Below are 23,105 nucleotides of genomic sequence, written 5' to 3' on the forward strand. Positions count from 1 at the left end.
CACAAGGTCAGGAGATCGAGACCATCCTGGCTAACACGGGGAAACCCCGTCTCTACTAAAAAAATACAAAAAACTAGCCGGGCAAGGTGGCAGGCGCCTGTAGTCCCAGCTACTCGGGAGACTGAGGCAGGAGAATGGCGTGAACCCGGGAGGCGGAGGTTGCAGTGAGCTGAGATCCGGCCACCGCACTCCAGCCTGGGCCACAGAGCGAGACTCCGTCTCAAAAAAAAAAAATAAAAATAAAAAATAAATAAAAATAAAAAGAAGTGGCTGGGGCGGCCACTGAGGGGGTCGGGGAGGCTGTGCAAGGTGGCGAGCCCGGGCAGCCAGAGTGGCCCCTGTCCCAGCTGCAGCACGAGGAAGAGATGGCGGCCGAGGCCAGGGAAGCCGTGGTGTCCCCCATGGACAATGGGTTTCTGAGCCTGGACTCGCCCTCTGACGTCCTGTACAGCGACAGAGCAGAATGGGCTGATACAGATTCAGTACTGCAGAATGATGGCCCCAATCCCATGGTCCAGATCATTTATAGTGACAAATACACACTCTGGAAATGATTAAACTAGTACCACACAATGAAAGTGCATGGAACTATTTGAAAGGGATTTTGCAGGATCGTGGTCTTTCCAAATATCCTGATCTGTTAGGTCAATTACTTGATTTACAACCAAGTCATAGTTCCCCCTACCTAATTGCCTTTCTCGTGGCTATCTATGAAGACATGCTAGAAAGCCAGTGTGACAATAAGGAAAACATTCTTAATAAAGCATTAGAGTTACGTGAAATCCTAGCTCAAGAAAAGGACCCTATAAAAAAGGAATATTGGAGATATACTGGGAGATCCCCTCAAAGCAAACACAGCATAGAAAATGACTCACCAACAAATGTACAGCAATAACACCATCCAGAAGAACTTGATGGAATGCTTTTATTTTTTATTAAGGGACTCTGCAGGAGTTTAAAACGAGAGTGATCCTTCCCTTTGCCTGTGGTGTAAAAGTGCATCACACAGGTGTTGCTTTTTAACAAGAACTGATGCTCCTTGGGTGCTGCTGCTACTCAGACTAGCTCTAAGTAATGTGATTCTTCTAAAGCAAAGTCATTGGATGGGAGGAGGAAGAAAAAGTCCCATAAGGGAACTTTTGTAGTCTTATCAACATGTAATCTAATCCCTTAGCATCAACTCCTCCCTCAGTGGTACACGCGTCAAGATTTGTAGCAGTAATAACTGCAGGTCATTTGTATGTAATGGATATGAGGTAGCTGAAGTTTGGTTCAGTAAGCAGGGAATATAGTGGTTCCCTCAGAGCTGGTCTGCACACTCACATTATCTTGCTATCACTGTAACCAACTAATGCCAAAAGAATGGTTTTGTAATAAAATTATAGTTGTATCTAAAAACAACAACAAACAAAAAAAGAAGTTACTGATATTCTTTCTCAGTATCCTCTGAAAACAAGTACCTATGTTTTCTTTCTTACGGCACAGAAGCAGCAAAGTTGGTAAAGAAATACTACAATCCTTCTGGAGACCAGAACCCTGACTTCCAGATGTGACTACAATCTAACAGGATTCTCTGATGCAGACTGGCAGGAGGGATGAACAGCCCTCCCAAGTCTTCCTCTGCCAATATGAAAAACTGCTCCACAACTCTTGCCCCTGTACATAGAGGCTGAATGAAGAGAACACTGATCTCAATTTCAGGAAGAGACTAAAGAACATCTGCAGGTTTTCCTTCTATCTGAAGAATCAAAACTGTAATTAAACTGCAATAACTTTCTACCTTGTCTTCAAATCTCATTGTCACTTTCAAAACTTCCATTAACCCATTTCATATAATCTCGACTACAATCTGCTATCTTCTTCATACCAAGAAAATAAAATGTTTGCTTACTGCTCTTTGAAATTCCAACTCTTTTCATACTTATGCCTCAAAAATATCACGTCAATAAAAAAAATTACTTTTCATTTGCCAAGTACTCTCCCAATTTTCTCCAAAGTTTGTTAAATCTCATTCAAATCTTCACTATCTCCCACGAGACAGAGAATTTCTCAGTGCTCTTTCAGGACTGACCAGTGGGCCCCTTCCTTCAAACTCACCCACTAGAATGATCTAATTATTTGCTTCCCCAGCTTAGGTGGTTCTTGTTGAATTTCGTCAAAAGAGACAGAGAGGAAACAACTAGGATGGACAGAAAAGCAACACAACAAAGTCTGGGGTCATAGAAGCCAAAACGAGGGGCTGTTCTGATGTAGATTATAGATCAAATACTGCCGGGGTCACGTAAGCTGGGACTACAAAATGTCCTCATTAAACCAACGAGTTCACTGGTGATCATGACAAAAGCGTCCACAGTGGGGTGGGTACCAGGCTGAAATGAGCGGAAGAACGAATGAGAGGTTAGGAAGTGAACACAACACACTGGGGAGATATGGGAGTAAAGGAAAATGTTTTCCCCTAAAAAATGGGACACACTTTTAAGTTTACATAAGGTAGGAATAAGGTAGAGAGAAACAGACTGGTGATGTAGTAAACTAGGGAAAAATATCAAAGTAGAAAGGTCTTGAAAGGGCAAGAAAAGAGGCCTAGAGCAAATACAGAGACATGGGCTGATGGTGCAGGGACTAGATCTTCCATAAAGACAGCGCAGGCAGACAAGACAGATGCAGCTGTAAGAGGCAGAAGCAACAGCAGACTTGGAGGTGAGTTCTTTTTTCCCTTTACGTAAAGGAAAAAATGCCTTAAAAAGTTTATTAAATTCCACGGTGTATAGGGTATACTTCATAATGAATTCAATTAATTTTAATAATTATCTTTATGATTCTGAGTATAGAATGATTTTAGATATATATTTTTGTAATCAATAGTAAGGCAGTGCAATTTTTAAAAATTCTATTTGTGTTTAATACTGCCACAATCAGATTTTTCTTCAATTAAGTGACTGCATTTTGTGACTGATACACTTTGAAATAACTGTATACCACATTAAATATGGTAATACATGAAATAGCACTAATTTAAAAAAAAATATCTAGCTTGGGAAAAGAAAAAATATCCTACTACAGTTGCAGGTCATTAACTATTAAGCTGACAAAACACTGCTCATTAGGAGGCAGAATTTTCTTCTAGTATATCTTAGAAATAATTCACATCCAAATGAAGTATTTTGATAAAGAAGAAATAAAAATTAGATAATTTCATGTTTTTATTCAGATATTTGATAAAGAGGAGGCTGAGGCATGAAAATTACTTGAACCCGGGAGGCGGAGGTTGCAGTGAGCTGAGATAGCGCCACTGCGCTCTAGCCTGGGCATCAGACTCTGTCTCAAAAAAAAAAAAGAGTTGATGCATTATTTCTAAAATGTATGAAAGCAGTACTACAAAATGGATCTAATTTTGTTGACAAAATAATACCAATTAATCCTTTTTAAATTTTTAAATATTTTCTGTTCCTTTTCTTTTTTTTGAGACATGGTCTTACTCTGTCACCCAGGCTAGATTATAGTGGTACAATCATGGTTCACTGAAGCCAACTTCTTAGGATCAAGTGATTCTCTCCTACCTCAGCCTCCCGAGTAGAGGGTATTACAGGCGTGAGCCACCATGTGCAGCTAATGTTTATATTTGTTGTGGAGACGGGGTCTCCCTATGTTGCCTAGGTTGGTCTTGAACTTCTGGGCTCAAGTGATCCTCCTGCCTTGGCCTCCCAAAGTGCTGGGGTTACAGGCATGAGCCACCATGCCTGGCCCCAATTAATACTAATTGGGAAGAAGACCAACATAAATTATTGAAAGTTTTAACTGAGAAATATTTTAAAAACATGTAGTCTTCATATTTTCAATACACGGAAAGGCTAAAACTATATAGCAAAAATACTCAAGGGACTCACTGAAATAGATCAGGATAATTTGTAATTAGCATGTAGTTAATTTTAGATGAGCATCTATTATGTGTCAGAGAATGTTTTTAGACAACATACCAAGCAATTGGGGATATAAAAATAACCACACATATTTTTCCACTTTGAGAACTTACGGTTTAATTAAGAAAGATTAGAAACCAGAGAGTACAGTATAACAAAATATAAAAAATGAGAAAGCATAAGACTCTGTTTACTAGTTTCACAGATGACTTCATAGAGTAGGGGAGCTGAGAAGTGGGAGCTGTTTAGCAGGTAGCAGGAGTATGGTATTCCATATAAAGGTCATAGGCAGCACTTGAGGCGCTACCAGGAGTCTGGAACATGAATGCAGTGATGAAGCTGTACGGGTACTTCTTTTCAGAAGCACAGTATGCTTCTAAGGTCTTGAAATGAGTTTCTCTTTTCAGTTTTTAAAGATTAATCTCTTATCTCTTAATTTTTTTTCTTAAGATGACTTAAATTTTCTCTTTTCAGTTTTTATTTTATGCATTTTTCTTGAAAACAGTTTTTAATAGAATTTCTAAAATCACATTATATTTATGGAGAGTTTTACACAAAAGCTGAATTAATCTACTCTGGTTCTCATATTCTGCCTTTAGGTCAAAATTACTATAGAACCCTCCTCAGCCTTATTTCAGGAAAAACACATCACATAATCATAAGATAGTTCAGTTTATATCCACAGAGATTATCTGAGTTTTCGCAACTGGTAAACATCTTTCTTAAAAATCTCAAAATGCTTCCAGAAAAGTCTACATCATGGAAAAAGCTCTGATCTAAATATCGGTACTTGAACTTTAAACATTTTGCTTAAAATCTACTTTAAAATGCCAAATTAGTAATTTCCTAAAGTAAAACCTTACAAGATATTTATTAACTTTGATTTTTAAAATACCATTTATTTACAAACTCATTAACAAGAGGCTAAGGCCCAGTTAATATTAAATCTTACAAAAAACATATAGCAGTATTACCAATTATAAACTTAAAATGTACCAGACACATAGTAAGAAAACTAAAACCAACTTGCCCAAGGTTACACAGGTAATTAATAGAGTTAGGAATCTAAACCAGGCTTAAAACCCATGTTCTTAATATTTTTTAAGGCTACATACCAGATACCACAAATGTTTAAAACATCTTATTTTATTAAATTCTTTCAACAATCCCATAAGGAAGGCATTATTATCTTATTTTAAAAGGTGATGAAAGTGAGGATGAAAGAGATTAAGTAATTTCCTCAGGTAATAAAACTAGGAAAAATTTGAATTTAAGTCTGTCAACTTCAAAACACGCACTTTTGTTCACTAACCATATACTACATTCCAGTAAATTCCCACTATAAAAAATTTAGGAGCTTGTTAACCTCAAAGTATATAGGGATGTTCTGGCTAGGACTGGAAGGAATTGGTAAGGGGTGGGGTGAAGTGGGTGTAAAGATAAGTAGACAGTTTAGTATAAGGGACTAATACTCGTAGAATATAATGAAAGTCTACTAAATATTGATACACTGAGGAATGTGCAGAAATAGATATTTATCAAAAATAAACAATAAGTGATTAATATTGATTTTATGGAGTTATTATACCTTTGTCATATTTTTCTTTTCCATGGAGTGTTATGTGATAAACTTATTCTCAATTTGAAACTAATTTTTTTTTTTTGAGACACGGTCTTGCTCTGTTGCCCACGTGACCACACACAGCTCACTGCAATTGCAACCTCGACCTCCTGAGCTCAAGCGATCCTCTCACCTCACCCTCCCAAGTAGCTGGGACTACAGGTGTGCATCACCACACCTGGCTAATTTTTCTTCTATATTGTTTGTAGAGATGGAGACTTGCTACACTGCCCAGACTGGTCTTGAACTCCTGGGCTCAAGCTATCCTCTTGCTTTGGCCTCTCAAAGTGCTGGGATTACAGGTGTGAGCCAATGCACTCAGCCGTAAAATTAATGTTGATTTGAGAATGTTGTAAATCTCTTGAGATAACTATAAAAGCTCTGCTGCATTCAATGAAAGGTTATAAACCACTGATTTAGAAATCACATTTGTTTCTTAATTCTCCAATTCCTTCTTTAGATAACAGGAAAGAATAATTAATTTACCACCTACTTCAGGTGAACACTTTTTCTACACTTATAAAATAGAGTGGTCCATCTCTCAGGTCCTTGATAACTTTCACTAAATTAACTATGCCAACTACTTCTATTTTAAATATCTATTTCTACGATCACTCCCTGAATCCTGAAATCACCTACAAGTGCTTCAGCTTAGAAACTGTAAATTCAGACACCTACTCTACGACCACGGTTCCTTTCTGCTCTTGGACACCCACCACATCTGTTTTCAACCTCACTGGCAGCCTTCTCTCCAGGCTTTTTTCCTCTTCCTGGAGTTTATCATGAAATGGGATTTTTTTTCCCCCTCTTGACTTTCCTACTTTCTTTTTAAATTTTTCTTCCTATTTTACTTTCTTCTCTATTGTCTCTGCTTAGACTCCATGGCTCATTAGTTAAAACCTCTCTTGCTCCTAACATTGTTAACTCCCTAGGCCATGACTTCCTCCATTCCTCTGCCTAGCAAATCCTAACTGTCCATCTATTCTATTCTGCAACTACACTGATCAATGACTCTATTCTTTCATAATGTATGTTCTCTTCTAGTCCTTGAAGGATTCCCAGAAGTCCTTCTGCTTCTCTCATCAGTTCTTTTTCCATATCCCAGAAGCTACTTCAAACCTTCTTTCTCCATAAAGCTCAGCCCTACTATATCCAATTTTTTTTTTTGAGATGGAGTTGCACTCTTGTTGCGCAGGATGGAGTGCAATGGCACAATCTCAGCTCACTGCAACCTCTGCCTCCCAGGTTCAAGCGATTCTCCTGCCTCAGCCTCCTGAGTAGCTGGGATTACAGGCACCTGCCACCACGCCTGGCTAATTTTTTGTGTTTTTAGTAGAGACAGGGTTTCACCATGTTGACCAGGCTGGTCTCGAACTCTGGCCTCCCAAAGTGCTGGGATTACAGGTGTGAGCCACTGCACCGGGCCCTAAATCCTATTTTATAAAGAAAATCGAGGCTACTCCAAAACACCGCCCTCATTTGCTTGCCAGTAATTTGCAAATGTCTGCATAAAATGCTCATTTGTTCATCCTTTTCTCCTGACACAACGGGAAAGACATCCTCCCTGTGGAATGCTGATCCTTCCACTCCTGTTCTGAAGATAATCCCTTCTTTCCTATTTTCCAGGATTTTGTCCTATTCATACTTCCTTTGTATTTTCCACCTCTCCTTCTCATCAACTAGAAACATGTTCACCACCTACAATAAACCAATATTCTCTTGGCCTTTTTTCTCTATCCTTAGCTACTACCCTCTAACTCCTCTGTTCATGACCACATCTCTCAAGAGGTCTGTGTTTACTTTTCTCGTATCTCCCATCACTTCTCAGTGTTCTGCAACTTGGCTTTAGATCTCATCCCATCACTGACCTGTATAGTAGTTGGCCCTCCGCATCCATGCATTCAACCAACCATGGATCAAAAATATTAATAGGTCTGGTGTGGTGGCTCATGCCTGTAATCCCATCACTTTCAATGGCCAAGTCAGGAGGACTGCTTGAGTCCAGGAGTTTGAGGCCAGCCTGAGCAACATAGTGAGATCCCCGTCTATACTAAAATTCAAAAAAATTAGCCATGTATGGTGGTGCACACCTGTAGTCCCAGCAGGCTGCAGCAGAAGGATTGCTTGAGCCCCAGAGTTTGACGCTGTCGTGAGCTATGACTGTGCCACTGCACTCCAACCCAGCAACAGAGCAAGACCTTGTCTCAAAAAAAAAAACAAAAAAACAAAACTCAAAACAACCCACACCACTACAAATAAAAAAACAACAGAGCTACAGAATACAACAACTATATACATAGCATTTACATTGTATTATGTATTACAAGTAATCTAGAGATGATTTGAACTACATGGGAGGATGTTTGTAGGCTATACACAAATATGATGCCATTTTATAGGAGGGTCTTGAGCATTCTCGGATTTTGGTATCCAAGGGGGGCCCTGGAACCAATACCCCGTGGATAACAAAGCACCACTGTACTTGTTAAAAAGTCAAACACTTCCAGCTGCTACATACAGCGGATACTTCTCAGTCCTTAGCTCACTCAACTCCCTAAGTTTGCTTGGTTTTCACATTTGATACGTTCCTTTTTTCTTTTAACACTTTCTCTGCCTGGCTTCTGTGCTAACACTTCCTGGCGTTCCTCCGCCTCTCTGACCACTCTGCCTCCATCTCTCCCCGTCCCCTCCCTTACGTGCTGGTGCTCCTCTGGACGCCCTGCAGGCTTCTCCTGTTTTATTTCAGATACTCTGCTGGTGCTCCTCTGGACGCCCTGCAGGCTTCTCCTGTTTTATTTCAGATACTCTGCTGGTGCTCCTCTGGGCGCCCTGCAGGCTTCTCCTGTTTTATTTCAGATGCTCTGCTGGTGCTCCTCTGGACGCCCTGCAGGCTTCTCCTGTTTTATTTCAGATACTCTGCTGGTGCTCCTCTGGACGCCCTGCAGGCTTCTCCTGTTTTATTTCAGATACTCTGCTGGTGCTCCTCTGGACGCCCTGCAGGCTTCTCCTGTTTTATTTCAGATACTCTGCTGGTGCTCCTCTGGGCGCCCTGCAGGCTTCTCCTGTTTTATTTCAGATACTCTGCTGGTGCTCCTCTGGACGCCCTGCAGGCTTCTCCTGTTTTATTTCAGATACTCTGCTGGTGCTCCTCTGGACGCCCTGCAGGCTTCTCCTGTTTTATTTCAGATACTCTGCTGGTGCTCCTCTGGACGCCCTGCAGGCTTCTCCTGTTTTATTTCAGATACTCTGCTGGTGCTCCTCTGGACGCCCTGCAGGCTTCTCCTGTTTTATTTCAGATACTCTGCTGGTGCTCCTCTGGACGCCCTGCAGGCTTCTCCTGTTTTATTTCAGATACTCTGCTGGTGCTCCTCTGGACGCCCTGCAGGCTTCTCCTGTTTTATTTCAGATACTCTGCTGGTGCTCCTCTGGACGCCCTGCAGGCTTCTCCTGTTTTATTTCAGATACTCTGCTGGTGCTCCTCTGGACGCCCTGCAGGCTTCTCCTGTTTTATTTCAGATACTCTGCAGGCTTACGTGCTGGTGCTCCTCTGGACGCCCTGCAGGCTTCTCCTGTTTTATTTCAGATACTCTGCCTCATACCCTCTCCCGGCTTTAATTAACATTGATGGTTTAATAATTTATCTGTAATTGCTCAAAGACTTTGACAAAGTTACCTCCTACTTACTATGTTATTATGTTTTAAAAACACCTATTAAATAACATGGTGCAAATCTCATACCTTAATACCTTAATAATACTTCAGTTAAACACATAACTGAAAATTTAACAGAAATCAAAATTACCTTTATCGCCAAGGTCTCTGAAAAAAGTTGATCCACAGCCAGCTGTTTGGATTCCTGACAGTGTATCCTCGATGTCCTTTGAATACACATATTAAAATTTAACTTCTAAAAGTCCATTTCCTTTGTAGCTGGGACTACAGACGCCCGCCTCCACGCCCAGCTAATTTTTTTGTGTGTATTTTTAGTAGAGAGAAGGTTTCACCCTGTTAGCCAAGATGGTGATCTCCTGACCTCGCTATCCGCCCGCCTTGGCCTCCCAAAGTACTGGGATTAGAGGCATGAGCCACCGTACCCGGCCAAAAGTTCATTTTCTATCTTACCAAAAACAAACCCCGCCCCCTCCCACATGTTGCTTACCTTTTTTGTCAGCTTCCTGACTGAAGTTTTACCTACAACAAAGAAGAAACATTATTTAGTATCCATATTCTTTGGTAAAATTCAGCTTGCACTAAGAAAGAAAATTATTTAAAAGACAAAACAAACAACTAAATATTTATTAAAAAAGCAAAGGCTTGTGATTTTAGCTAATATTCTTAAGCCATAATTATGAGTCAGAGAATTCTAAGACTAAACACAAAGACACTATAGTTTTATACAAGATCCATTTTCAATTTCACTCACCCTATTTCATACATATGAAATCGTATATAACCATCTATGAGTTATCCTAGTTGTCTGAATCATATTATTAATTCTCATCAAACATAATTTGTTCACGTGATTATTAAAATCACTCTCTTTTTACTTTCATTGATTTAGGAAAAAACACTCATGATTTAGAAAGCTTCCTTTTTTTGAACTCTGGAAAGACCTCTTAGGCTTGTAACTCTCCAGTCAAATGTAAAAGTCTAGCCAACATAACCATCCATTCTAAAGTAGTTAACTTTTAATAATTTCCTATTGGATAACAGAGATTCAAAATTCTTCCAGGTATTCAGCCACCCTCTTTACTGCCTACATCATTTTCCTAATATCCACCATAATTCTAAAGCCATTACATTGTTTCTTTTTTTTTAGGACTTATTCTGATGATAGCCTCAAGTCATTTTAAACATCTAGAACAAAACTGAAAAATGTTTTACTTTTGTCTCTTACGTAAGCAATATACAGCACTAACTTTACTTACTGCTCTCAAAATTATCTTGTCTATGAAGTTCCTTCAGTACAATTACATGGTCTGTGAAAATTCAGGTGGCACATTAAAAAAGAGTGCTTTTAGATGTGACTTTTCTGTAGTTTGGGTTGTTTAATTTGGACGATTAATCTACAAGGGCAAATTCTATTATTTGGTATTAGTTAACTGTCAGGATTTTATTTTTACATTATTAATCAAAACATTAGTTGTGAATATGACTACGTACTTTTTAGAAACATCTATGACTATGTTCGTAAGCTTAGGTGTTGATATTTTGGGGTAATTTTAATTCACTGGAGAAACTATTATGTCCCAGCCAAAGAGCCCCAGATTCTACTGTTAGGTGGTGTTATAGTATCAGATAATCAAACAGACAAAAATTACCATGTATTGTACAAATCTAAGTGAGTCAATGTGTATATAATATGCAGTCCTATAATGCTGGTAATGAACTCCAAAAAACTGTGCAATACATGTATTTACTTATCTTTACATAGTCAATTAACTTAAAAAATAAACTGATCATTATTTCTCTGCTTTTCCTAAAGTTATGCCACAAATACTCATTACCATATGCCCTTTTATTTTTAGACAATTTTATCTGTTTTTAAAAAGGGGATTAATCCTTATATCCAACTTAAAGTATTCTAGAAAGCAATTATTAACATTTTGAAGGCAGAAGAGGACCAAGAGTTCAGGGTAGCAAAATGGATAGTGTCTAACAGTTTCTTAGAAATCAGATTATTTCTAAGGGGTGTTATCTGTTTGAAGGCTAGATTCCTTTTTGGTCTTTCAAAAATCGTTTAAAAAAAAATCCTTCTACTTGAAACTGAGTGAGTAAAGAAGGTAATGTTTGCTTCCCGCCAGCTCGAAGTCTGGCTGCCAAACAGCTAAACCAATAAAATTCAATACTGTGTGAATGAAATACCACAATAAAGCCATGAACTAACTGAATAATATAACACCAGAATTACAGATAAAAAGTAAATTATAAAATCTGTGGAGGCAGATTTCATACCTGTCTTACTTTTATGCAGGTCAGTGCTAAACATTTAAATATTTGTTGAATAAACAAATCAGAAAAGATTTCACAATGTCTTCTCATCCAGGTCCCTGTCTTTTGGATAAATTATTATATCCCCACTTTACATGTAAAACAAATTGGCAAGAGGAATTAGGTAACAATATGGGCATTGAAGGATTTATTTTCATATCTCATATAGATTTTTCAAAAACAGGTGTTAGACTCTTTGAATTCCATGATAGTAGTAAAAAGAACCTGCGGCCTACTTTCAACACTTAACAAAACTGAATAATTATGCATGGTACGATTATAGAGGCAGTTTTGCTGCTTTTCATTATTTCATGTAGATTACAAGTTCTATTTGATATGTATATAAATATTTGATCATCAAAAAATGAGAAAACCAGGTACTTAATGTAGTTTAAGTTGTAAAAACATCTTTTTAAATTTTTTTAATTCAAATGGAATAAGTAATTAGAAAATAATGAAGAAATTAACTTTTTGGTGAAAAGTTTAGAAGCTACTATTCTCTTACAAAAAACTCATTTTTAGATTAAAAAAAAAAAAAAGACAAGGCAGAGATACTAGGAGTGAACACCTGTTCTCTCCTGCTTCCTCTTTCTCTTCAGTTAATGCACCTTTCACTGAGCATTATGAGAAGCTGTGGTGTTTCTTTTTTTTTTTTTTTGAGACGGAGTCTCGCTCTGTCGCCCAGGCTGGAGTGCAGTGGCACGATCTCGGCTCACTGCAAGCTCCGCCTCCCGGGTTTACGCCATTCTCCTGCCTCAGCCTCCCGAGTAGCTGGGACTACAGGCGCCCACAACCGCGCCCGGCTAATTTTTTGTATTTTTAGTAGAGACGGGGTTGCACCGTGGTCTCGATCTCCTGACCTTGTGATCCGCCCGCCTCAGCCTCCCAAAGTGCTGGGATTACAGGCGTGAGCCACCGCGCCCGGCCCGAAGCTATGGTGTTTCAAACCCAGAACACTCTGTAGGGTTTTCTCGGTAGACAGCCGTCTCACCCAGGCTGCTTCCTCTATACTGCTTGTTCACAGGCTGAGCAGCACAATAAGAGGTCCATGGTCTGACCTGCACAGCAGGAGCCATGACCTCATTTCTCCTGACAGCAGTAACAAGGCAAGGCCGTATTACATACACCTAAGTATTTCTGGACAATATTTTTCTATTTAAGGATAAAACCCATTTGGCAAATCTAATTTTTCCTTCTGTTTTTGTTTCAGTTTGTTTTTTTTCAATGTGGCGTAGGGGGGCACTCCTGTCTCTCTTTCTTTGGCTATTTCCACATTCACACAAATAAAAAAATTCAGTCGCATTATTTTCACAGCTATTTTATATGTATTCACACACTTATGTATGAAAATAACAGAATGGGGCAAAACACAGGAAAAAAGGTAGATCTAGACTTGAGGTTGTAATGTTTCATTGTATGAATATGAAAACAAGAAAAACACATTGGTTTTGTTTGGTTTTGTTTTGTTTTTTTGCAGGAGGCGGCATAGATCTTGAAGCACCAGGACAGAATTTTGGCTCAGGAAGTAAAATGTTTTAAAAGGATTCCACCTATAGTAGAGATTCCACCATGTGGTTTTCACTATTTACAAAGGATTTATGAAGTAAAATCCAGATACAGCATATCCTGTTATAGGTAAGCAGACCTTCTAATACTTAAAATAGTAAACCTGCATTTATACACATTAAGTGTTCTTACAGATCAAATAAATCTGCCTCTGGCCAAAATAAAGTTATTTGATAAACATAATTACAAAAACAATACCAGTACTATATAACTTAATTTCATTTTGTAGAGGTCAGTAGTCTTCTAATACATAAAAGTTAGACAATAGACATATTTCCTTCATTTTATAACTTTTTCATAAATATATGTGACAACTTGATATCAATATTAGAATCAACCTAAGACAGAGCTGATTATACTCTAATAAATGCTTTTATTCAGTCACAGCTATAATGGAAACCAAGGCAGAAAATGATGCATTAGCAAAACTAACCTTCCTCATATCACTAATAAGAGTGGTAAGTGCCACAGCTAACATCATACTAAAAGCTCTCAGCTTTTCTTCTAAGAACTGAAATGAGACAAGGATGCTCACTCTCACCCCTTCTATTCAACATAGAACTGGAAGTCCTAGTCAGAGAAATTAGGCAAGACAAAGAAAAATAAAGGGCATCCAAATTGGAAAGGAAGAAGTCAAACTGTTCCTATTTGCAGACAACATGATCTTACATACAGAAAAACCTAAAGACTCTACCAAAAAAAACTCTTAGAATAAATGAATCCAGTAAAGTTGCAGATATAAAATCAACATAGAAAAATCAGTAGCATTTTCTATATGCAAGCAAAGAACTAAGAAATCAAGAAGGGAATCCCATTTGCAATAGGTACAAACACACACACACACACACACACACACACACACACACAAAACAACTGGGAATAAATTTAACTGAGGAGGTGAAAACCTTCACAAAAATAACTACAAAACACTGATGAAAGAAACTGAGGAGGATACAGACAAATGGAAAAACATCCCCTGCTCGTGGATCAGAGAATATTGTTAAAAGGACCACACTACCCAAAGCAATGAACAGATCCAATGTAATCCTTATCAAAGTAACAACGACACTCTTCACGAAGTAGAAAAAAAAATCCTAAAACTTCTACGGAACCATAAAAGACCCTAAGTAGCCACAACAATCCTCAGCAAAAGGAACAAAGCTGGAGGCATCAAACTACCAGACTTCCAAATACACTACAAAGCTGTAGTAACCAAAAAACAGCATGGTATGGCATAAAAACAGAAACACAGATCAACAGAACAGAGAACCTAGAAATACATGATGTATCTACAGCCAACTGATTTTAGTTAAAAGTACCAAGAACCTAAGTTGGGGAAAGAACAGTCTCTTCAATAAATGGTAGTGGGAAAGCTAGATACTCACATGCAGAAGAATGACACTGGACCTGACCCTCTCACCTTATATAAAAACCAACTCAAAATGGATCAAAGACCTAAACGTAAGACCTGACACTACAAAACCACTACAAGAGAACAGGTGAAATACTTCAGGACATTGGTTTGGGAAACGATTTTATGAATAAGACCTCAAAAGCACAGGCAACAAAAGCAAAAAATATATTAGTGAGATGATACCAAACGAAAATGCTTCTGTACAGCAAAGGAAACAAACAAGGGTAAAAAGACAACCTATAGAATGGGAGAAAATATCTGCAAAACTATTCATCTGACAGGGGATTCACATCTAGAATGTACAAGTGCAAACATCTCAACAGCAAAAAAATCACAAAATACTTCAACGAAAAACGGGCAAAGAGCCTGTTTGAAGGCAAAGAGCCTTCAAAAAAGAACACATACAAAATGACCAATAAACACATGGGAAAAAAAAAAAAAAGCTCAACATCACTGATCATCAGGGAAATGCAAATCAAAACTATAATGAGGTATCGTCTCATCCCAGCTAGGATGGCTATTATCAAAAAGACAAAAAATAAACTCTCGCAAGGATGCAGAGACAAGGAACTCTTTTCTGAGACAGGGTCTTGCTCTGCTGCCCGGGCTAGAGTGCAGGGGCGTGGCCATAGCTCACGGAATCCTCAACTTCCCGGGCTCAGGTAGTCCTCTTGCTCAACCTCACAACTGGCTGGGACTATGGATGTGCACCACCAGGCCTGGCTAATTTTTTGATTTTTAATAGAGATGAGGTCTTGCTATGTTGTCCAGGTTGATTTCAAATTCCTGAACTCAAGCAATCCTCTCACCTCAGCCTCCCAAAGTGCTGGGATTACACTCGTGAGCCACTGCACCGGTCAGGAAAGGAACTCTAATACACTGCTGGTGAGAATGTAAACTAGAACATATGCTACTATGGACAACAGTTTGGAGTTCCTCACAAAACTAAGAATTACCATATGATCCAGCAACCCCACTACAGGGCATTCATCTAAAGGAAAAAACAATCAATATATCAAAGAGGCATCTGCATCCCCCCAGCATGCTTACTGCAGCACTATTCACAACAGCCAAGACATGGAATCAACCTAAGGGTCCAATGACAGATGAAGAACAGATAATGAAAATGTGGTACATGCATACAGTGGAATACTATTCAGCCATTAAAAAAATGAAATCCTGTCATTAACAGCAACATGGATGGAACTGGAGGACATTATGCTACGTGAAATCAAGCCAAGAATCAAAAGTTAAACACCCAATATTCTCACTGATATGTGGAAGCTAAAAAAAAGTTTATGTCAGCTGGGCGCAGTGGCTCACGCCTATAATCCCAGCACTTTGGGAGGCCGAGGCGGACTGATCACTGGAGGTAAGGAGTTCAAGACCAGCCTGACCAACATGGTGAAACTCCATCTCTACTAAAAAATACAAAAATTGATGGGTGTTGTGGTGGGTGCCTGTAATCCCAGCTACTCTGAAGGCTGACGCAGGAGAATCACTTAAACCCGGGAGACAGAGGTTGCAGTGAGCCAAGACCACACCACTGCACTCCAGCAAGAGCGAAACTCCATTTAAACAAAAAAAAGTTGATCTCATAGAAGTAGAAAGTAGGACACAGTATACTAGGGGTTGGGAAGAGTGGGAGGAAGAGTGGGATAGGAAGAGATTTGTTAAAGGATACAAAATTACAACGAGACTGGAGGGCAAAGTTCTAGTGTTCTATATACCACTGTAGGATGACTACAATTAGCAGTAATACATAGTTTTAAAGATCTAGGAGGAGGAAACTGAATGTTCTCAACACAAAGAAATGATAAATGTTTGAGATGCATATACTAATCACCCTGATATGATCACTACACATTACATGTATTGCAACATCACTATGTACCCTGTAACTATGTACAATTATGGGTCAATTAAAAAAATAAAAATCAATAAATAAAACATTTTAAGTGGTAATTGAAGAAAAAAGAGGACACATTCAGTGGTGCTATTTTCCTTCAACAAAGTATATGGCTTGTTTATGTTTGCTGGAATATTTAAATAGTGAATGCAAAGATGGTCTCTGGTTGTATTTTTTCTAAAGGGAGACAAATGGTTATTCCCTAAAATGCCTAAAACTGGCTTCCTTGCCAATTTCCAAAGTATGGTCTTCAAATACATTCATTTGGGAAGGGATAAAAAGACTTCTTTTTTTACAACCTCAAGCGTTGTGAAATTATAGGAGCATCATACACAACAAATTATTTAGTTTAAAAATGATCTAAAGGGGAAATACAGCAGCTAAGAGATTATGTAACGTGGGGGAGGGGGAGGTAAGGGAAAGCTTCTCCAAATGAGTTGCTTAAGCGAAGATCTTAAGTGGATGAATTAGCTCAGAAAAGTGAGGTTAAAAGCATTATACACATCCTATGTGTAAGTTCTGAGATGGGTATGTGTTGTAGTGTTCTAGGACCAGACGGCAGGTCCTGCCAGTCTCCTCTATTGTGATGAGAAGGCAGGAGAAGCTAAGTGCCAAGGCTAGTAGTTTTGGCAGAGCAGGCTGAGGTGGTTCCTATCTAATGATTTCTATTTTCTCTGTAGCTAGGTGGTCGGGTAATTTGCTAAAGCGTACAGGGGAAGGTGTTAAGGATAGCTAGAGGCTCGCAGAAACTCAGCATGATACACCTGAGATTGCTAGTATAAAAAAATACAATTGATTTTTATATAGTGCTGCTCTATCCTGCGACCCTGATAAACTTACTATTAGCTCTAAGAGCTTTAATATTGATTCTTTGGCGTGTTCTACATAGGTCATCATCCTGTGCATAAACAAAGACAGCTTTATTTCTCCCTTTTAAACGTGGAGGTCTCATTTCTTTTTCTTCCCTTTTCGCATTGGCTAGACCTTCCAGCACAATGTTGAAGACAAGTAGTGAGAAGGGACAGCCTTGCCTAGTTCCTGATCTTAGGGGCAAAGCATTCAATCTTTCATCATTAAGAATATTGGCAACTGGCTTTATGTACTTACTGCCTTTTATTGCCTAGTCTTAGAAGTCTCATAGCGTCTCTACCGCACATGTTCTATGAGTTGAGGCAGCCACAAAGTTACAAGGGGAGGGACAAAGGCTCCACTTTTGAATAGGGAATGATAAGGTTCTGGATGAGCATGTGAGACCAGAAATAGACTTTTCAATTTTGAAAATACAAATGCTACAGCATCTTAATGATGTATCTCCTCATATGGCATATTCTCCCTTTTCCTGCTTTACCTAGGGGAATTCTATCCATGCTTCTCATATCCTCTGTGAAATATCTGATTATTCCAGCCCTCATTGATCTCTCTGCTGAAATGTTATCAGACTTTAGTCTATTACTGAAACTCTTACACTATTATCATGAATTTTGTTAATGGAATAATAGTATGTTTTATTCACCATTATATCCCCAAGGCCTAACACAGTACCTGTTACATAGGGTAAATCAAATAAAAATTTAAAGAAATGTATGGATTATAACTCATTTCATTATGTAAGAGTCTGTACTGATTGACGTATTTATGAATCTATCTAACATCTGTGCCAGGCACTGTGCTACGTATTTATGAATCTATCTAACATCTGTGCCAGGCACTGTGCTAGGCTGGGAATACGATGTCAAGTAAGACAGACCCTGATGCTGTTAACAGAACTGCGGACAGGGTAGGCACAGGTGTCTTTGTGTACTTGGGGGTGGGGTGGGGGCAGAGCATCTGCAGTGCATATAGAGTTCTTTACCTGAGATGCCTCTGGTACTTCTTAGAGATGTTCAAGAAACAAGGAATATTATGGGTCTTGTGGTCAGGTGAGAGGTCTGATCTGGAGATACAGGTATGAAAATCAGTGTTCAGGGAACAGATCAATCACTGATGTGGATAAGATCATCAAGGAAGAAGAATCAAAGATATATGAAAAAGTATATTCACTATAGCATTATTTATAAAAGTGAAAAAATTATACACAAATGTTCTACCACTAGGGAATCAACTAAATAAATTATGGCATATTAATAAAATAGTGTTGTGCAGTCACAAAAATAGTATTTTAGAAAAAATATTTATTGACAAGGAAAATAACTCATGATCTATTATACAGAAAAAGTAAGGGTATAAAAACAGCATATAAAGCATGGTCTCAAATTTGTCAAAAGAAATGTGCTAATGTTGGTTATTTCTGAATGGTGGTGACAATCTGGTTGACTTTATTTTCTGCTCTATACTTTGTAACGTCTTAGTTTCTAACATGAACATAGGTTTTATTACAAAAAAGTGTTATTTCTTAATCTAAAATACGTAGCTGCTAATGTTTACCTGATGAGTGTGGTTAAGATCTGAACACAGATTTTGTGGATAGAAGGTTTTAATCTTTTAAAATTTTAGACTTTTAATTTAGAATTATTGATTTTAACCTATAGTAGCTACAGGTCTTCTCACATTCTCTAATTTAATCATGCCAACAACACTATATGGTAGACACTATTATTTTATAGATCTGGAAACAGGTCAGGTCAGGTAGTTTACCCAAGGTTACAACGGCGCTAGTGAAGCTGTGGAAAGAGGACCAGGTCCTGTTTGACTCCAATATGCCACCCTTTACCACAATTGACACCCGGCATCCCAAGACACCTTCACATAGGTTATATTTCTCAAACTTGTTTGACCAAAACAATCACTTGGAGGGTGCTTGCTAAGCATACAGGAATCTAAGAGAGATAAGTAGATAGAAAGTGGGGGGGGTTATACAAGGATTCTATCACCGTATCTCAGACTTTCTGAATAAAAATTTCCCAGGGTGGGGGAGGAGAGAAGACAAGCTTGAGATTTTTTTTTTTTCTCTTGAGACAGAGTCTCGCTCTGTGGCCCAGGCTGGAGTGCCGTGGCACGATCTTGGCTCACTGCAATCTCCGCCTCCTGGGTTACACCATTCTCCTGCCTCAGTCTCCTGAGTAGCTGGGACTACAGGCGCCCATCATCACGTCTGGCTAATTTTTTTTTTTTTTGTATTTTTAGTAGAGACGGGGTTTCACCATCAGGATGGTCTCGATCTCCTGACCTCGTGATCCACTCACCTCGGCTTCCCAAAGTGCTGGGATTACAGGCGTGGGCCACTGCGCCCTGCCGACAAGCATGAGAGTTTTTAAACAAGGGCCCTAAGTGAATTTACTGTCAGGCAAGTCCGTGAAATTCTATTATCACATTAGATAACTGATACTCAGTTTTAGGGAGCAGTAATCAATCTCAGAGAGATTAAGAGATGAGCCCCAAATCAGATTAAGCTACAGTACATGGTGGCAAAGACAAAAACTACCTAGTTCAACTGCAATTGATTTTCAAATTTAAGACTCATTTGTGGAATTTCAAAGTCCAAGATAAATTTGCAAAGATACGGGGTCACATGAGCAACTCTGGCACGTGCACCATAATACATTCTATGGTCACCCTAATCATAACCCTTTCAGAGTAAGCAACTGGTTAATCTGAATTTGGGGGTCTGAGTTGGCTGTTCATTCGTCTGTTTATTATTTACGTATTTATTTGCAAAAAAATCTCATGCTGTAAGTTAAATAAGGGCATACCATATACTGGTATAAGGAACAGTCAAAACCGGCATAGGGCAAAACTACTGCGGCATCTTCCTCAAGGCCTGATTTCTCTCTTCCCAGTTCAGCAACTGTGCAGCTGAACATGCTGGAGAAATAGAACCACAATTATGCAGAACAAACTTACTTCAACTTTAGAATAATAACCTCAAGTGGGACTTTAATAGTGGCATCTGTTCTGTGACCCATTTTTGCTTACACTTGACCAGTTATGAAGACGTTAAGTTTAAGCTGTGACCTCGGGCTCGTGGACGTGTGAAAAAAACCTTCAGGGAATTTAAGCTAAAATCATGGTCTAACAGGTGGTAGAATCGATATTTTTAAAGGGTAGGGGTAGCACCATTTTAGTTTTCCCTTAAATATTATTACTGAAAATGACTGTAACGTCTAGCTGCACACACAGGAGCTACAAATATCTGCTTGCTTTAACTTAGTAAAGACTTCAGGCAAAATCCACTCTATCATCTCATTCCAGATACTTTCGGTATTCCAAAGCTACATAAATTTATTAATATTCAGTTTTCAGTTTCAACTTAGGCTGAATTACACTTGAAAATACTTACTGCCAGGTATGGTGGCTCACACCTATAATCCAGTGCTTTGGGAGGCCAAGACGGGAGGATCACTTGAAGTCAGGAGTTCAAGAGCAGCCTGGGCAACCAAGCAAAACCTCTGTCTCCACAAAAATTAAAAAATTAGCTGAGCACAGTGGCATGTGCCTGTAGTCCCAGCTACTTTGGAGACTGAGACGGGGGAGTTGCTTGAACCCAGGAGGTTGAGGCTGCAGGGAGCTATGATCGCACTATTGCGCCCCAGCCTGGACCATGGAGCAAGACCCTATCTCTTAAACAAAACAAAGCAAAATAAACAACAACACTTTGAGGTAGGTACCATTAGCATTCCCATTTTACTGATGAGGAAACCAAGGCTAAGAGCTTACACAACCTTGCCCACAGACACAATACTACTAAGTGGTGGAGCCAGTACTCAAACTCACTTTCTGTCCTATTCTAGGACCTGTACTCTCAACTACACAATAATGCCCATTCTTCTTTTGTTCTTCACTTATGTGTGTGGACTCCAACTATCCTTTCATCTCATTGGGCCCTACGATCTATTTGAATCTATGACCTTTTCACTATTTCTCACCTCCTCATTCATGTCCTAACACGCCACCTGGCTCAGCTTCTACAGTCAACCATCAGACCTGTTCCCTTGTGCACACATTGACTCCCTTGCTTCTCTTTCACTTTGTCGTATGCTCTTGGCTAATCCCGATGCTGGCTAGATCCAACTCTCTGCCTATTCCATACCAGCACTTTTACACTTGAACACAGTGGAGAAAAAGAACCACAATCATGCTAAACAGACTTATATTTTTTTAATACATTTTAAAAAATATATGGAATGCTTCACGAATTTACGTGTCATCCTTGCACAGGGGCCATGCTAATCATCTCTTATTTTTCCAATTTTGGCATACGTGCTGCCAAAGCAAGCATATAAATAGACTTAACTTCAAAATTAATAACCTCAAGTGGGGACTTTAATAAGGCGACTGCCGATCATATAGTATTTCTCAATTCATCAACTCTCACTCTTTTATAAGGCTATTTCTGCAAACCTCAATACCTTCCCCCCTCTTCACTCTCAGCTGATGACCTGGCTTCCTAATTCACTGAGAAAAAAAGAAAGAAAGATGATAAACAACTTGACCAGCTCCCATTAGCTGTCATGTGGTGTGTGTGCCTTTTCTCCCACCATTACGAAGGAACTCTGTGCTCCTACCTAATCCAAGCTTCCACTGTGCTCTCACACTCTTTTCCCTCTCGTCTTCACAAGGACTTTGTTTTAGAAATTGTTCCTTCTTCCTGCACTGCCCAGTTTTCCTGTCTCATCTACCAACACACATTGAAAGATCCTCTTAATCACATTTCCGCCTCCGTCTACTGCTTCATCTCTCTCTTTCTCTTTATGGCAAGCCACTCTGGGGTTTATTTTTTGTTTTTCCCATTTTTTTCCTAAACTCACTCTAGTCAGGTTTTCGTGTTTACAACAATGCACCAAAACTGTTCTTATAAAGGTCACCAGTAACCCACATATTGCCAAATCCAATGGTCAATTCTTAGTCCTCATCTGACTTGACTTCTCAACAGCATCTTTCTTTTTTTTTTTTTTTTTTTTTTTTTTTTGAGACGGAGTCTAGCTCTGTTGCCCAGGCTGGAGTGCAATGGCCGGATCTCAGCTCACTGCAAGCCCCACCTCCCGGGTTCACGCCATTCTCCTGCCTCAGCCTCCTGAATAGCTGGGAGTACAGGCGCCCGCCACCTCGCCCGGCTAATTTTTTTTGTATTTTAGTAGAGACGGGGTTTCACCGTGTTAGCCAGGATGGTCTCGATGTCCTGAACTCGTGATCCGCCCGTCTCGGCCTCCCAAAGTGCTGGGATTACAGGCTTGAGCCACCGCGCCCGGCCTCAACAGCATCTTTCATAGTTGATTACTCCGTCCTTGAAATGCTTTCTTTTTTTTTTTTTTCTCAGCTCACTGCAAGCTCCGCCTCCTGGGTTCACACCATTCTCTTGCCTCAGCCTCCCGAGTAGCCGGGACCACAGGAACCGCCACCATGCCTGGCTATTTTTTTGTATTTTTAGTAGAGACGGGGTTTCACCGTGTTAGCCAGGATGGTCTCGAACTCCTGACCTCGTGATCCACCCACCTCGGCCTCCCAAAGTGCTGGGATTACAGGCGTGAGCCACCGCGCCCGGCTGAAATGCTTTCTTTACTTAAATTTCACAACACTCTGCTTTCCTGGTTTTCTTCCTACCTTTTAGCTGGTCCTTCTCTGGTTTTCCTCATCTCTCCACCTCCAAGCATTGGTATAACTCACCGCTCCGTCCTTTGACTTATCTTTTCTACCTAAACTCATTTTTGAGATCTCATCAAGTATTTTAGCTTTAAATAGCACGTATAT

General features: G+C 39.4%; 1 protein-coding gene and 1 non-coding gene across 5 annotated transcripts in view; both read right to left on the minus strand.

The window, feature by feature from the left end:
- MICU2 (mitochondrial calcium uptake 2) overlaps positions 1–23,105 on the minus strand; it is a 107,250-nt gene that overhangs the window by 40,484 nt on the left and 43,661 nt on the right. For all 4 annotated transcript variants that reach the window (XM_050766491.1, XM_050766492.1, XM_050766493.1 and 1 more), the window contains exons 3-4: positions 9,701–9,732; positions 9,344–9,419 (exon numbers count right to left, since the gene is read on the minus strand). In XM_050766491.1, the coding sequence (XP_050622448.1) occupies positions 9,344–9,419; positions 9,701–9,732 (108 nt within the window). The remainder of the gene's footprint in view (positions 1–9,343; positions 9,420–9,700; positions 9,733–23,105) is intronic.
- LOC126940939 (U6 spliceosomal RNA) lies at positions 21,531–21,632 on the minus strand. The gene has a single exon (XR_007720997.1). It is a non-coding gene; the product is annotated as a U6 spliceosomal RNA (small nuclear RNA).

Source organism: Macaca thibetana, chromosome 17 (assembly GCF_024542745.1).
Source record: "Macaca thibetana thibetana isolate TM-01 chromosome 17, ASM2454274v1, whole genome shotgun sequence".
NCBI lineage: Eukaryota > Metazoa > Chordata > Mammalia > Primates > Cercopithecidae > Macaca > Macaca thibetana.